The sequence below is a fragment of the Sesamum indicum genome, linkage group LG7 (assembly GCF_026168435.1).
Source record: "Sesamum indicum cultivar Baizhima isolate 11 linkage group LG7, ASM2616843v1, whole genome shotgun sequence".
NCBI classification, from domain to species: domain Eukaryota; kingdom Viridiplantae; phylum Streptophyta; class Magnoliopsida; order Lamiales; family Pedaliaceae; genus Sesamum; species Sesamum indicum.
The window spans coordinates 14,112,126-14,128,071 of NC_142663.1; the positions used below are offsets into that span (position 1 = coordinate 14,112,126).

At 35.5% G+C, this 15,946-nt stretch overlaps 2 protein-coding genes across 4 annotated transcripts; both read left to right on the forward strand.

The window, feature by feature from the left end:
* Positions 1-1,260: 1,260 nt before the first annotated feature.
* On the forward strand, positions 1,261-10,648 carry PGM (phosphoglucomutase). 3 transcript variants are annotated; one of them, XM_011102849.3, is made up of 23 exons: positions 1,261-1,742; positions 1,878-1,943; positions 2,053-2,097; positions 2,250-2,342; positions 2,435-2,487; positions 2,849-2,900; positions 2,993-3,061; positions 3,212-3,280; positions 3,943-4,065; positions 4,158-4,210; positions 5,009-5,087; positions 5,169-5,233; positions 5,317-5,384; positions 5,804-5,922; positions 5,990-6,064; positions 6,176-6,291; positions 6,527-6,668; positions 6,763-6,844; positions 7,071-7,117; positions 7,223-7,300; positions 7,380-7,485; positions 7,568-7,669; positions 10,193-10,648. In XM_011102849.3, exons 1-22 carry the CDS (start codon positions 1,503-1,505, stop codon positions 7,633-7,635), a joined length of 1,908 nt encoding a protein of 635 aa, XP_011101151.1. In that variant the 5' UTR covers positions 1,261-1,502; the 3' UTR covers positions 7,636-7,669; positions 10,193-10,648. The 3 variants fall into 3 exon arrangements, with proteins under 3 accessions (XP_011101151.1, XP_011101152.1, XP_011101150.1); XM_011102850.3 differs by having other exon boundaries at positions 10,198-10,648; XM_011102848.3 differs by lacking the exon at positions 10,193-10,648 and having other exon boundaries at positions 7,568-7,834.
* A 3,047-nt stretch (positions 10,649-13,695) lies between these two features.
* GA20OX2 (gibberellin 20 oxidase 2) lies at positions 13,696-15,714 on the forward strand. The gene is made up of 3 exons (XM_011102846.3): positions 13,696-14,443; positions 14,704-15,025; positions 15,254-15,714. The coding sequence occupies exons 1-3, from the start codon at positions 13,890-13,892 to the stop codon at positions 15,518-15,520; spliced, it is 1,143 nt and encodes a 380-aa protein (XP_011101148.1). The 5' UTR covers positions 13,696-13,889; the 3' UTR covers positions 15,521-15,714.
* The last annotated feature ends 232 nt before the right edge of the window (positions 15,715-15,946 follow it).

Here is a 15,946-nt window from a genome sequence, read left to right on the forward strand (position 1 = left end):
ATGTAAGTATAGAAACTTTTATAGTATTTTAAATATTTTTAAAAGAGTATTTGAATCGCAACATGAAGATTAATCTCGACCGTTCTTTTGAAAAGATAAATGTATAAATATTGAGTTAGCATTCATTTTATAATCAAGTTTTAGTATCAATAGTTTTATCGTTAGAAAATGTTACGTATTTTTACATTACCTAAGGTGGTGAAAGAAAAAATAAATTGATATAAAAAAATTAAAATTGTTGCGTGTGTATTTTACTAGTATAACAAAATATGTAAAAGAAAAATTCAAGGTACTCAAAGCTCAACTTATGTTAGAGTAGATTGACACTCATCTAAAATTCGATTGAATTATTGAAATCAAAACAAAGTTTTTAAGCTCAATAAAGCTCGAACAAGTTTTATTTGAGTAATATTTGAGTCACTAATGAATATTTCCAAAAAATAGTAAGACTGGTGATAAAAGTATCGAAAATAGTAAATAGACAAAAAAAACTAAAAATTATTGCATGATTAAATTGAGCATCTATAATTAAAAGTTCTGAATATTAACGGTGGGATTTTTATATATATAAATGGATGAGAATGTACAAACCATATCCCATATTTTCTCATGGATGTGGTCAGAATCCGTTCCTAAGCTTTCTTCCCCACAAATTGAAAATTTTCCTTCATCCATTAGATTTCCGTAAAATTTCCATCAATTAAGGTAAATTATTATATAAAAGATATATAAAAAATGACTATCGTAACTTATTTATCTATAAAATTTTCAAAATATATATACGAGCCATTTATATATATTGAATGCTTTTAAAATGAGAAATATAGTTGAAAAAATATTTTAATATTTAAGCAAAATCAATTAAAAAAATATATTTAAAAATATTAACATACTACCAATGATGTTTATTTAAAGTTGAGGTTAAGATCTCATAAATAAAGTTGAAATTGCGTGTTTGAGTATCACAATATATATGTGTATTTGTCTAACTTTATATGAGTGTTTATCTCGTTTATTGATAGAAATGATGTAATTTGTTAATATTTTTAATTATATTAATATATTAATTAAAATAATATATTACTTAAATAAAAAATTAATATATTACAAATAAGTGATTCAATAATATAATAGAGCGTTTGAACAGGTGGAAGGAAATGAAGAAAGCAACAGTTTCACGTGGGGCAGGTGAATGAAAACCATAGAGCCCAAAAACTCATAGATAAAGCAATCTCTTGTGGGTGCCAAATGTGGCAGCCAATTAATCTCTCGACTTCCCAGAATCAAGCACGTGAATTCTCTCTCATCTTTCCCTTCCTTAAAAAACTCAAATTCTTAATCACATTTACTCCACCACCATTCATAAATTCCGCTCCTAAACAAGAATAAGAAACCAAAAAATAAAAAGAAAAAAAAAGAAAGAAGAACACAAAAAGATTTCAAGAACCCTCGATTATACAATGCATTCTTGATTCTTTTACAACCGCGGGTGCATATTAGACATGGCTTTGAACTCCCTAGCTTCAAGACCCTCCTCTTTGTTATCAAGAAAATTCAAGAATTCTAATGCCAACAATGATTCAACTTTTTCACACCCCATTAAATCAATCTCTTTTCTCAACCCCATTCCTCTTTTCTCCAACCTTTCTTTCAAGAATGCTTCACAAGTTTCCTCTTCTGTCACCGTTAAGGCCTCCTCAGCGTCCAGTTCTCCTCCCACGACAATTGATCAGGAACTCAGGGTAAATCTTGCTTAGCAACGTATATTTATGTGTTTGTGTTCTTATGTTGAAGTGGGTTGTCCAATTTATGGCTAAATTGATGCGTGGCGGTGATTGATTGTTGCATTATCTCTCGTCCTCTCTTTCTTTTTTTAGATTAAGACTGTACCCACACAGCCATTTGAGGGTCAGAAGACTGGTACAAGCGGCCTTCGGAAGAAGGTAAAATCTTTTTCTCTTTATGTTTATGATTGCCATATTGGTTCATCATGTTTGGAGAATCAGTGATACTCGAATTGCTATTTGATTGGTTGATTATTTTGCCTGTTAGGTGAAAGTGTTCATGCAAGAAAATTATCTCGCCAATTGGATTCAGGTTTGACAGTTTAAATTCTCAAGCAGTTAAATGATTTCTTGACAAAAATTATTTGCAAGATAGTGGTTTATGATGATGATAAAGAGTATGGGCACATATTATCCTTATGATTTGTGGTTGTGACTGATGATGGTTTTGGCTGTGAATTGAAGGCATTATTTGATTCATTGCCTCCGGAAGATTACAAGAACGGAGTTTTGATTTTAGGGGGTGATGGTAGATATTTCAACAGAGAGGCTGCACAGGTTCAAGTTTCAAGATTAGATTTTTTGATATTTTTCAGTAGTTCAATATGGCGTTGCTCTCAATGCTGATGTGGCTAAATTTTGAAATGCAGATAATTATTAAAATTGCGGCTGGTAATGGAGTTGGACAAGTCTTGGTTGGCATGTGAGTTTCTCTCATTCAAGAACTTAAATTCTATGTAACTGAATTGTGTTTATGCACTTGGTTTGTCCTCTTTCTGTTTTTCTGAATTCTTCAATATTTCTGTTTTAAAAGAGAGCATATATAAACTTCTCCTTATTAATAATTGTGATATCGTCTAGTCTTTTAGAAGCTACCCCATTGCATGTCAAAATTGGTACTGTAATGCTGGTTCCCAATTTACAATTCACCTCTATGAGCGGGCTTAGGCCGCGGCAATTGCTATTTACCCAATGAACACATGTTGCACTCAGACACTCATTGTTTCTCTATAGTCTTCATATTGTGGGTGATAAAAGTAGGAAGCTAAATTTTGTGACTACAGGGATGGTATAATGTCTACACCAGCCGTTTCTGCTATGATAAGGAAGAGAAAGGCAATGATCACTCCTCTCCCTTCTTTATTTTGTTTATACTTTTCCTGTAAGTGCTCTAATTTGTGATTTGTTGCTTCTACTTGTCACTGCAGGCTAATGGTGGTTTTATAATGAGTGCAAGTCATAATCCTGGTGGTCCCGATTATGATTGGGGTATCAAGGTGTATTACGCATGAACTTTTTTCAGACATTGCATATATTTTCTTCTTGCAAAGATGATTTTTGAGCGTGCTAGTCATTGATCTCTTTTAGTCTCTAGAACATATTATTCTACGAATGTTGAATTGGTCTTTTGAATTTCTGGTTTGCAGTTCAATTACAGCAGTGGCCAACCTGCACCAGAGTCTATAACTGACAAGATTTATGGCAACACGCTTTCTGTATGTAACTGATCCTGTGTTTGTTCTTGCATAGAGCTGTTTCATTCTGAGTTGATTTTAGTAGGATGTTCCTTGCTTTTAAACAACGTTGTGTCGAAATATCAATTTTGTACATAACATATGAAGCGATACATCCATCCATTCATATGAAGAAATATGAGACTTCCTTCGATTAGGACAAAAGAAATGATTGCAGTAGAATTCATAGAAGCAAAGATTTTTCAGTTCATGTTAAACAGAGAAAATTGTAGGTCCAATACTTAACACTAACAATAAGAAAAAGGATTGATCATATTCTATTGAGTTTGCTGACAACAAACATTATTAAAGAAAGGATATTAATACTTTGAGGAAGAAAGAGACGTATAGTTCTGATACTTATTAAAACTGGCTAGTCTCTTGTTTAAAATCTTGGGCATTAATCAACAATAAGTTTTTGCTTACACTCTGTTGGTGCTCAGCCCAGTTCAATCCTTAAGAGATGACTTTCTGGTCTACTGGTGAAAAGACAATCTGTAGATAGAGCCTTTATCAAATTACATTGATTAAGTATTTGCTGAGGTGTTGGTTTTTTTTTTATAATCTTTACCAGAAAAATCTGAATCCAGTCGAACAATTAATTACTTTGGCATCTCCATTTGACTTGCCTTAGCGCTGTGCAGATCTCTGAAATAAAAATGGGAGACATTCCTGATGTTGATCTCTCCCGTCTTGGTCGAGTAGACTATGGGGCTTTTAGTGTAGAAGTAGTCGATCCGGTAGCTGATTATTTGGAGCTTATGGAGGTGAGCAGCTCGACATAAACTTTTCAAGGCCGTTAATGGAAAACTGTAACTTTTTTTTTTTCACATTGACAATTTTGCAAGATCTTCTGCAGAATGTATTTGATTTTTCGCTTATCAGGAGCCTGCTTTCACGGTCGGATTTCAGGTATACACGTATTCTGCTTCATAGTTGACACTCATATTTGTTTGTTCCATTCCTATTTTATCATGTGCTTTGGTGAATCTTTTATGTTTTGCTAATCTCTGGTATGGATTTGTAATTAGCGTATTCCAAATCTTAGAACGCAAAACAGAAGGAATGATTGATCTAACCTTTTGTACTGCAAACTTCTCGTGTTTGATTTATTTCATCTGGGAAGGATGGGATCTGAATTCTGAAGCACTCTCACTTTTTTCTTTTCTCATTCCTTGTAAATCTTGCAGTGCAGTATAATAGTGTCTGTTTTCTTTGATTTTTGAGGAGATGGTTTCTCTTATGAAAGTTTGAAACATTGAAAGTAAAAGAAGAGCAGATAGATAACCTAGAACAGGTTTTCCTAAACTAATGCTCAATAAACGGGTCATGTGTTATTCAAATACTTTCTTTTTTGAAAGAGAGGAAACTTTTCTATCTAAATAAACTGATGTGAGCATAGAAAAGGTCATGAGTTTAAATAACAAAACAGTGGCAGGCTTCAGAGTCTCCAAAGTACAAGTTTTCATTTGTGGCTTTTGAAGGAAACATGTATTGTCACTTGTATATTAGTTCAATTTTTATAAACTACAGTCTGATACACGTCGTCTAACACTTGAGTCTGCTATAACATTTTAAGATCTTCTGGTCATTGAATTTTTTCTCTTACAAGATCTGCTTGTTTTGTCTGTCTTGACTATCAATTGCATTTGATAAGTTCAATATATGGTGGAAGAAGCACACTCATCATGGCGTATACACGTTTCTCAGGTTCATATTTGATGCCATGCATGCTGTTACCGGTGCTTACGCTAAACCAATCTTTGTGGACAAGCTAGGAGCTAGCCCAGTATGCTTGTTACCCTTCTAATTATTGACACTAGTAAGCAGTGCATGATTCTTCCATATAAACTTTCTCCTCAACTTGCAGGATTCCATTTCAAACGGAGTGCCATTAGAAGATTTTGGACATGGTCATCCAGATCCTAATCTCACGTTAGTACTGATGCTTATGATGAGTTACATTTGATTCCCAAACAAAGCATCACTAATTATTCATTTGTTGCTCTGGAGAACAGATATGCCAAGGATTTGGTTGATGTACTGTATGGAGAGAATGGACCTGATTTTGGAGCTGCAAGTGATGGTACGTTTAGGTGGTTATTTTCAGCATTTTTATCTGCTTTCATTTAGTGCAAATTACAATCAGTGAGGGCATTCTGTGTGATAAAATTGATTTGTAAGCTTGAGCAAATCGAATAGGAAAAAGATCAACAAAAGTTCCGTCTGGGCCCAAACCTGATATACAAGTGTAAGGCCGAAAGATCAAAGTCTTTTCCTGCTTACCTTTTTTTATATCGTAGATTCGCAAGCATTAAGTGAATATTCTATAAATAATGTCTTCCAGTTTTAAATGAAATCTTTCAAGAGTTTTTGACTGGTGTTAAGTTCTTCCTTTATCCATCTTGTATTTGTCTGCTATCCAGTCTTTTCCTTAAATATTTCCTGAAACCGCAGAATATGCAGAAAAAAACATATAAAGTTATCAATTTCATCCTTCTTTAGGAGATGGTGACAGAAACATGATTCTTGGGAGAGCATTTTTTGTTACTCCTTCAGATTCTGTTGCAATCATTGCTGCCAACGCACAAGAAACCATCCCATATTTTAAGACTGGCCCGAAGGTTTGAAAACTCTTAATTTTTTCTCTCCATAGCGCTCATAAATTCACAGGTTTATGTAATTTCACAGGGTTTGGCTCGATCCATGCCTACAAGTGGTGCTTTGGATCGTGTGGCTGAGAAGTTAAATCTTCCTTTTTATGAGGTTTCAACTCCATAATAGTTGTATTACAGCTCGTTTTTGTTATACTTGGTATGTGTGCAAAATTCTTTTGTTTTAAATAACCTATCCTTCTGAATGATTTATTTGCTTTAGGTGCCCACTGGATGGAAATTTTTCGGGAATCTAATGGATGAAGGAAAATTGTCAATTTGTGGGGAAGAAAGTTTTGGAACGGGCTCTGACCACATCCGTGAGAAAGATGGGATATGGTTTGTACATTCTCATCCATTTCTATATACAGAAATCCAATGGTTGATATTAATCTACTTAGTGCTTGGATACTTTTAACACCAGCCTTACTCTGAAAAAGTTGATCCCATAAAATAAAACACACTCAGCAATTTAAATAATTCACTGTCTTAATAAGCGTCTAACAGTATTGCGCGTTTTGTGAGCCATTCTCTTCGAAGCCTCATCGATGACTCAAATATTACTGAATCACAGGGCTGTGTTAGCATGGTTGTCAATAATTGCTTATAGAAACAAGGACAAGAAACCTGGAGAAAAGTTGATTTCTGTATCTGATGTTGTGAACGAGCATTGGGCCACTTACGGGAGAAACTTCTTTTCCAGATATGATTACGAGGCTAGTTTTGCCAATTTTCAATTCTTTGTGAGTCCATCTCGTGTACGCTTTGTGCCGCCAAGGTAATACCAATTTTTGTATGTGCTATGTGCAGGAATGTGAATCAGAAGGGGCTAATAAGATGATAGAGTATCTACGAGATTTAGTTTCTAAAAGCAAAGCAGGCGATAAGTATGGTAAGCGTTAATCATTGTTTTGCCAAGTTGGCTGAGGAACTCTTTACACATAATCAATTACATATGATATTTTATTATACTTATCCTATAAACAGTACTCCTTGAACTATATATTGATCATATAGTATGTGTAATGCACTCATCATATAAGTACTTGGGTTTGGCCAAGTCTGGCCTGAGCTAGATTTCCTCTCTACCTAATGTTGAATGTGTTATTTTATTGCAGGAAGCTACACCCTTCACTTTGCGGACGACTTCACCTACACAGATCCCGTAAGTTGAAGCTTCTTAGAGAACTTAAGTTTCTCTCACATATAGGAAAAATCACTTGGCCACTATGATTCGCGCTGGTAACATGAGTGTTTCATTTTCCCTCAGGTGGATGGAAGTGTCGTTTCCAAGCAAGGAGTTCGTTTCGTATTCACTGATGGATCAAGGATCATATTCCGGTTATCGGTCCGTATTGCCTTTGATCTTTTGCTTAGTGTCTTTTTTTCCTTTCTCTTGGTGAATGAAATGATTAAGTATATTACAGGGTACTGGGTCCGCTGGTGCAACCGTTCGAGTATATATTGAACAGTTCGAGCCGGATGCATCTAAACACAATGTGGATGCACAAACAGCGCTGAAGCCTTTAATAGGTTAGGTCTTTATTCTTCTGTTTTCGTGTTTCCTGTTATTGTTTCTTTACGTTTCTTAATATACGTTTGTCAATTTTGTTAGATCTGGCGTTATCTACATCGAAGTTGAAAGAATTCACCGGAAGGGAACAACCAACAGTCATCACATAGAGCAACATTTTCATTTTCCAAACTGCAGCAATAGGTCGGAATTTTACACCTATTACTAGAAATATTCAATGATTAAATTTGTTAGTTTAGTGTTTATCTTTAATAGACAAACATGTATACGAGATGATGACTAATTGTATATCTCCATGTAATATACGTAACTTATTCGAATTATGACTATAGAAACCCTTTTGTTGAACCTTTATGCAGTTTTTACGATTTTCTGTCTTGAAGTTGCATGCCCGTTGAGCTTCAACCTACTTAAACGGATGCAGAGCCTTTGATTAGTTTTGATCAGTTAGCATAGTACTAATATGACGCAGACTGTTGGTCTATACTGCTGCGTCGTTGCTTAAGATATTATTTTCTTTTAACTTTATCAAGATAGTGTTTTGGGTAAAATTATAGTGGTCTTGTTTATGACAAAAGGTTTGATACCTTTTCCCAGTGTAGGGGCCATGTCAGTTTTAGAACCCAACAGTGTTTAGTCTGAAAGTAACCAACAACTTCACGTGTCCCCCTCGTGAAATCTTTCTATATTTTGTCCAAACACACTTCACCTAAACAAGACAACACTTTGGAAACCATTTCCCATCCACATAGCCCCAGATATCCAGCCCAAGATCTGTAATCTACTAGGAGATTGTCTTTGCTCCCCATTTGTAATGAGACCAAAGTTAACTCACCAGACCCACCAAACAAATAAGGCATAATTACACAGGCACCCCTTGACTTTAAGAAATTACACTAACAAACAATTTTAATGAACTTTTTAAGCATAAAAAAGAATATTTGTAAGGAAGTTATATCAGTTCTCACAATTATTTATTTTTAGCTTGAAATTGTGTCTTATACTATAATTTCTTTTTTAGTTTATTGTATGGTCATAATTGTACCGTATCGTATCTATCTTCCTGCATCAAAATAGTGACAATCCTTCTAGTTTTTCTTTTTAGTAGTGATTATCCTTCTAGACTTTGAGTCAATAAAGAGATAATAACACTTTATTTGTCTGTGGGAGCAGTAGCGCCCGATGACATGCTTTTTCTGTTAAAGTACAGTGTTAGTGTTAAGATCCAAGTCTTTGCTTGGTCTGTCTGTCTGTCCGTTTCATGCGATTTGTTCTTGAGCAAAGCTCATTTGCCCCACTATATGTCGGCATGAAATTGGAGCCACAGCCTCAGCCACTCCACCACCATGTTAGTTGCCTCCACCGGTGGACCTCCCTTCATCCCCCACCCAAATCTTGTCTCTTCTGTGCTATTTTTATATATTGTGTATATATATAGCAAGAAGTACTGCCGATGGGAACTGATGGAGTATGTGACGGATGTGATCTAGGGGTGGTAAAATTAGTCCTACAACTACTGAACTGACAATTTTAGTCCTATATGTTTTCATTTAGTGGCAATTTTGGTCCTTTCGGTCAAAGTTACCCAAAAATTAGCCAGATAAATTGGGGCTTAGGGTTTCGGTTGCCAACTGGTCTCAACTTAAACACGTGACATCTTACGTGGCTGCTGACTGGTAATTCTGGTCGGAAGGACCAAAATTGCTACTACACTAAAACATATAGGACTAAAATTGCCACTAAATAAAAACATAAAGGAGAATTCAACCAATGATGAGGCCATGACGTGGATGTACCGTTGACGGAAACTGATCGGAGGGATGTGTGTGCCATGGGGAGCGAACACAAGGGTGTTGGTCCGCCAGTGAGATGATCGTTGGTGACGGAGATATGACGGAAAAATCAATGATGGACGCGGAGAAAAAGTGGCGAAAATGAAAACAAAGAGAACCGACCGAATAGTTGATTAAAATAGATGGACTTGGATGCAATTAACTCGCCGGAGGATGGGGAGTTGATTGGTGGTGGTCTCGAACAGTGGGTAGGTCGGACGGTGGTGAATCGAGAAGAGAAAGAAAATAAATCTAGGTTTTAGGATAAGACTATAATCAACAATTGGGGGCATGTTTGAACTCTGATTGAAACACATGCTATAGGGTTGGAATCAGCGTAGGATGGCGAGTTTAGTGGTGGTACGCGTGGCCGGGGATGCGCCGGAAAAAAAATTCCAACGACCGGCTTGGTGGATGTTAACCTTTTTTTGTCACGTCAGCATCCACGTAGGATGCTACTTGTGTAGTAATGTTCATTTGTCGCCGAAACCCTAATCCCCAATTTGATTTGTTAATTTCCGATCACTTTTGGCCGAAAGGACCAAAATTGCTACAAATTTTGAACATAAAGGACTAAAATTGCCAGTCTCATAGTTACGGGATCAATTTTGCCAACCCCCAAACATACAGGACTAATTTTGCAATTTTACCTATTTAGGATCCTAGTTTTACGACTTGTAGTGACCGTTTATCAATTTGAATGGGATTATGACTTTGAGTAACCTGAAACTAGAACGAGTAAGTTATTGGATGCTCGATTGAAAACTGATTGCTACGGTTATGTTCTAATATTCTCTTTTGTCTTTTTAGAATATCATCAACTTGTAAACTTTAGAACGTCTCATGATACGGCTTGAATATGCAATCTCTTCAGTGCAGGTGCTCGAGCTGGCTATATAGGTCTCAGATGTCGAGGTGGTCCTTGAGAAGAATCAAGCACATTAGGCTAGCCGAGATCATCCCGGGCTAAAACCCTTCGATGATCAAGTTAGTTGGAGATGAAAAATAGACAATCTCAAATAATAAATGAGGTAGAAACAATAAACGTGTCATACCATAAATGCTCTAGAAATTAAGGTATTTATATGCCCAAATGTACTTCACCAAATGGGCCACGTGGTTTCATCTTGGAGCTTCTACTGTCAAAGATCGTGTGGCGAAGCGACATACACATCAGTTGTGCCCAACCCAACCCGACTTTATCTATGCGGATCTTGTGACATTTTTTATGCTTTTTACCCTAAAAGAAGGGCATTTTTGTCCTTCTTTCTTAAGGCGGATTATACCCCCATCACTCCGATGTTTTGTGAAGGAGATAAAATATTTGGAACTTGTGTTCTTGTTCAGACAAAAACAGGTAATCAAGTTTTAGCTACAGGAAAAAAGGTGGGACATAGCTAAAAGGTTGAAGTGATTAAGGTGAAATGCTTCAGGTGTAACTCCTTTTACATCTGCACTAATTCTCATTACATAGTTGTTTGGTACAATGATCCTGTCCCAAGAGAAGAAGAAATAGGGATTCAACTGTTTAAACCTACCAACCAACAGTGCATTTGTGCCGAAAAAGATTAGAAGAGATGGTCTTGTCGTTGGTGGCGTCGGATCATCTCTCTTAATGCACAACTGTTTGTGATTAAATTAGTGAATTATAGTACAGATTTTCGAGAAAGTTTTTGATTTGATATTACTTATCTTTAAAGTGGAGTCGTTTTTTGCATTCTTCAACCAATGCAAATGGCATAGAGTGAAAGATTGTCTCCACATTAGCTACATTTTGGTACTAATTAAAGAATCTGTCTGTTTGACGATAATTAGAACCCTTTGATGCTCCTAATTGCGTTACTTTATTTCTACGTATTTTTAAAAATGTTGTCGTTGCATCGTTACCTCAACGGATATAAATGTGTAAGCTATGGCAGCTTATTTCAACTAATTTTATAAAGTAAAATATCAATGAGAAAATTATGAATAAAATTTCTTGATATCCTCAAGTTATTGTGGCACTTTATTTTCAAGAAATTTAGAAAAAAAAATAAAAAGAATCAATAAAACATTATTTATAATAAACTATTTGTATTATTCTTGTTAATTTTAAGAATGTAAAAGTTACGCAAAAACAGAGCAAGTTGTTTTGGTAAGTCTTGTTCAGGATAAGTTGCTTAAGTAAACAAATGGTGAAGTGCATTTGTGCACATTCCTAAGACTAATGACAAACAACAATTGGAACCACATCCATATATAAAGGTCAAAGAATTAGACAACAAGAAGCATTTTTGGATAAGTTGTAACAACCTCTCACAAATAAAAATTGATACCGTCCAGACCTTACGACCAAAGGTTGTGGTTTCGAATCCAACGAATATGAGCGTATGTTTATTGTTATAGTAGTTTTTATTTCTTTGTCTCATTTGAATATATATGTTGGTTTGAATTATCGGGTATTGAATTAGTTTTTAAATTTAAATATTGAATAATGTAATGAATCGCATACTATAAAAAAATAAATAAAAATTGGTGAGTTTAAGTCACTATGTATTTTTCCCCCCAAAAATTAAGCGATAATTACATATTATTATCTATCAATAATTACTCACTACAGACAACAATGAAGAACAAACTCAAATAAATTAGATAAATACATATATCCATATTAGGACCAGAACCCGTGATTTAAATATAAATTGGTGAGAGTAAGACTTAACATGATCCAACTTTTTCTTTTTTTTTTTTTAAAATAAGATTTGGTTAATTACAATATCATCCATTGCATTCAAATTTAAAAGACTAATTCAATATTTTGATATTTTTAAATTAATAAATATATTCAAAATAAATAAATAAATAAGACACTATTATGAAAAGTAAACTATTCACTCACATATGTGGGATTCGAATACACATCCTCTTTATTATTCGAAATTGAGCGAATGTTGCACAAGATTCTGAACGTAGTATAGACTCTCAAAAATTTAAATTCGATCCATATATAAGTCGATGTGGTTTGTTCAGCACCTTTACAATTAATAAAAGTTAGTCGAATAGAAACAAAATCCTTGGAAATTGATGGAACGAGGTAAGCTAGAATTTATGATGGTGTATTTTTGTGAGGACAAGATTGATAACGTTGTTCATATATAGATAGCTTGTAGGAACGTCTCGTGTCAACTACGTTTTTTGATACTATAAAATTGGCACGAAAGTTTAAGGCAAGAAGAGGGTTTTGGGAACAGAGATGGCCACCTGAAAAGACTATCATGTGATTGTGGAACATCAAATATTATGACCCCAGCTTGTCTTGTCTCCTTCTTCACTAGGAAATGTCATCTCTAACCTTTTCAAAAAATTTATCTTGTGTTTATTAATTGAAATGTTAATGATACAACGACATCAGAAGATACATACTATATATATAAATAAGTTATTCTTGTAATGTAATGACCAGATAATTAGTAGGTCTAGAATTTTTTTAATAATTTCTTATGATAGCAATTTAATCTATGTGGGTGATTCGAATTTAGACATTTTTGGAGGTGGGAATTTTTCATTTTTCATGACAAAAAAACATGCTTGAACCTTCTATTCTAATTTGATGTTTTATTTTTGATGGAGTTGTACTTCGACTGATGCCTCACTGTCTAAGAGGGGCTTTGTTAAGGAGAGAAGAATTTGGAACTTATAAGCTACTCGTGTGGGCCTACATCATCAGCCTCCCAAATAAGGGGTTTGGAACAGGCATGTGACCTCGTTTCTACATACAGACGCAAAATGATCTGATGTGTCCCCACTGATGGAGGACTCCGACTCTGAAAGTTATTCGAGATGCACCATATTAATCTTGCACAACTATTGCCATCTTGGAAACAAAATGGGGGAAAGCCTAAAATTCTTTGTTGACTACATCAATAATTTTATATCAAAACACATTGAAAATTCACAAATTGAAAATTACTATGAAATTTGACAAACACCTATGTATATATATAAGTGGAACTCGAATATAATATCTTTTATTACACGAAAGTTCTTAATCTTGAAAAAAATTGACATTATATGACTAAAATTTTACTAGAATAGAAATGATTGATTCTCCAAACATATATATAGTGCTATAAATATCTCTTTTTTTTAAAAAACCCTGATAATAATTTATTTAATTTGATATAATTTCATTTTAAAGATTGTCTTTTCTAATTTATTTGACATCACTCCCAAAGGAAACGTCAAAGCCATTGGGAAAGACTTTTCCATCGACATTGAAAGTGACAAACGATGGTGGACCATTGTCTAAATTCATTTAAATTGGAGTCCTCTTTTGCAATTATAGTTCCTATTCATCCCTTCCTTACAGACACCCCCCTTTGGTTGTTTGTGTTGGAAACACATTGGGAGGGAGACTATAAAGATTCCAAGTTTTGTTCACCTATTTCCCCAATAAACGGTCTTGGCTTTTCCTTTATCACAACTCTCAACTTTCCTCTCACCCCCCTTCTTTTCTCTCCCCATATATTTCCTTGTAAACATTCCACAAAACTCACTTTCCCAACCCCCTACAACTCAAATCACTTCATGCAATGACTATCAACTATACGGTCACAAACGGGCTATCTGTGTCTCAGCCCCCCACACACAAAGACGACCAGCATAAGACATTAGTTTTCGATGCAACAATCTTGCAACACCAATTTGACATACCGCCCCAATTCATATGGCCCGTCCACGAGAGGCCTCGTGCCGACCCACCAGAGCTTCATGTGCCACTCATAGACCTAGGCGAATTCCTGTCTGGAAACCTTACTGCCGCCAAACGAGCGTCCCAGCTTGTGGGGGAGGCATGTCGAAAGCACGGTTTCTTTCTAGTAGGGAATCATGGTGTTAGTACCGATCTCATATCTCACGCTCATCATCATATGGACCGTTTCTTCGAGCAAACCCTTCATGAGAAGCAAAGGGCTCTAAGGAAGGTAGGAGAGCTTTGTGGGTATGCTAGTAGCTTCACCGGAAGGTTCTCTTCCAAACTTCCATGGAAGGAAACTCTTTCTTTTCAATACTCGGCACAACAAGACTCATCTCACATTGTGGAAGAGTACTTCAAGAGGAGCTTGGGTGAAGATTTTGCCCACTCGGGGTACGAACGAAAAGTTAAAATCTTATCAAATTAATGTTCACTCGTACGAGCCGTTTACAAGATTGCATTAGTATCACAACACGAAATAGTACATGCAGCATAACAGTGAGACCTGCATTAAACTGCTATATATAATATATGTCACATCATTGTTTTATATTTGATCGATTTTTTTCTTGCACAAGTGACATATAAAGTATACGTATCTAATATACATTTCTTTCGAGATTCTCAATCATTGGAGTCTCATAAAATTGCAGGAAAGTCTACCAAGACTATTGTAGTGCCATGAGCAAACTCTCTCTAGGGATCATGGAACTATTGGGGATGAGCTTGGGCGTCAGGCCGGATCATTTCAAACAATTTTTTGAAGAAAATGAGTCGATAATGAGACTGAACTACTATCCACCGTGCCAAAAACCAGACCAGACGTTAGGCACCGGACCACACTGTGATCCGACATCACTTACTATCCTTCACCAAGACACGGTTGGTGGACTGCAAGTGTTTGTGGACGACGAATGGCAGTCCATTAGTCCCAACTTGGATGCTTTTGTAGTCAACATAGGCGACACATTCATGGTAAGATCATTACACAACACGTAATTAATTTTGTTAATAAATTTAATAATGACAAGAATTGCAGTAGAGTTGTCAGTACACACAATTTTTCTTAAGTTTCTATATATAATAATTACTGTGGACCGTAGTATGTGACTAATTGTCAATACGTGACAACATATCTTATTCCTATTAGATATGCCCAAATTTTGACTAGATTGACAGTTGATGTACTTGGTTTTTGGACAGGCACTTTCAAATGGGAGATACAAGAGCTGTTTGCACAGGGCAGTGGTGAACCATGAGAGTCCTAGGAAATCTCTTGCTTTCTTTCTGTGTCCAAAGAAGGATAAGGTGGTGAGGCCACCACATGAACTGGTGGACAGCAATAATCCTAGAAAATATCCCGACTTCAGGTGGCCAACCCTCCTTGAGTTTACACAGAAACATTACAGGGCTGACATGAATACTCTACATACTTTCTCAACCTGGATCCAACAACACCAGAATTCTTGATTAATCGCATGCATAATTAATTATCAACCCAGCTTGTTTGTTCTGTTGCCATAGACAGTTTAAGGAAACAATTGGGATGAAGGGGAGAATGGATCGATGTCAGAGTATGGAGAAATAGGCAGTGTTTAATTAACCTATTGCAATGTAAAAGAATGTGAATAAAGGTACAATAAATTTATGCTTTCTGGGGGCAATTTTGTAATTTCATTACATCGCTGCACGAGCGCATATATGTAATATAATATGTAAGGGAAAAATGTATTAAAAGCCCACATGCATTCCTTTGTGCTGCAAGTGCGGCCAATTGCATTTCTATCTCCCTTTCAAATTTAAAATTGGAAATAGCAAAAATATAAATTTTCTTGACAAACATACTAGAAAAAAAATTAATCGAATTAAATTGATCTGATATGAATAAAAATGTGC

Bases quoted from the DNA above. Each gene is read 5' to 3' on its own strand.
- PGM (XM_011102849.3), top strand. From the start codon at position 1,503: ATGGCTTTGAACTCCCTAGCTTCAAGACCCTCCTCTTTGTTATCAAGA. The intron at 2,488-2,848 runs GTGAGTTTCTCT...TTGTGACTACAG, and splicing joins GGACAAGTCTTGGTTGGCAT to GGATGGTATAATGTCTACAC. The intron at 5,923-5,989 runs GTTTGAAAACTC...GTAATTTCACAG, and splicing joins ATTTTAAGACTGGCCCGAAG to GGTTTGGCTCGATCCATGCC.
- GA20OX2 (XM_011102846.3), top strand. From the start codon at position 13,890: ATGACTATCAACTATACGGTCACAAACGGGCTATCTGTGTCTCAGCCC. The intron at 14,444-14,703 runs GTACGAACGAAA...ATAAAATTGCAG, and splicing joins GAAGATTTTGCCCACTCGGG to GAAAGTCTACCAAGACTATT. The intron at 15,026-15,253 runs GTAAGATCATTA...GTTTTTGGACAG, and splicing joins ACATAGGCGACACATTCATG to GCACTTTCAAATGGGAGATA.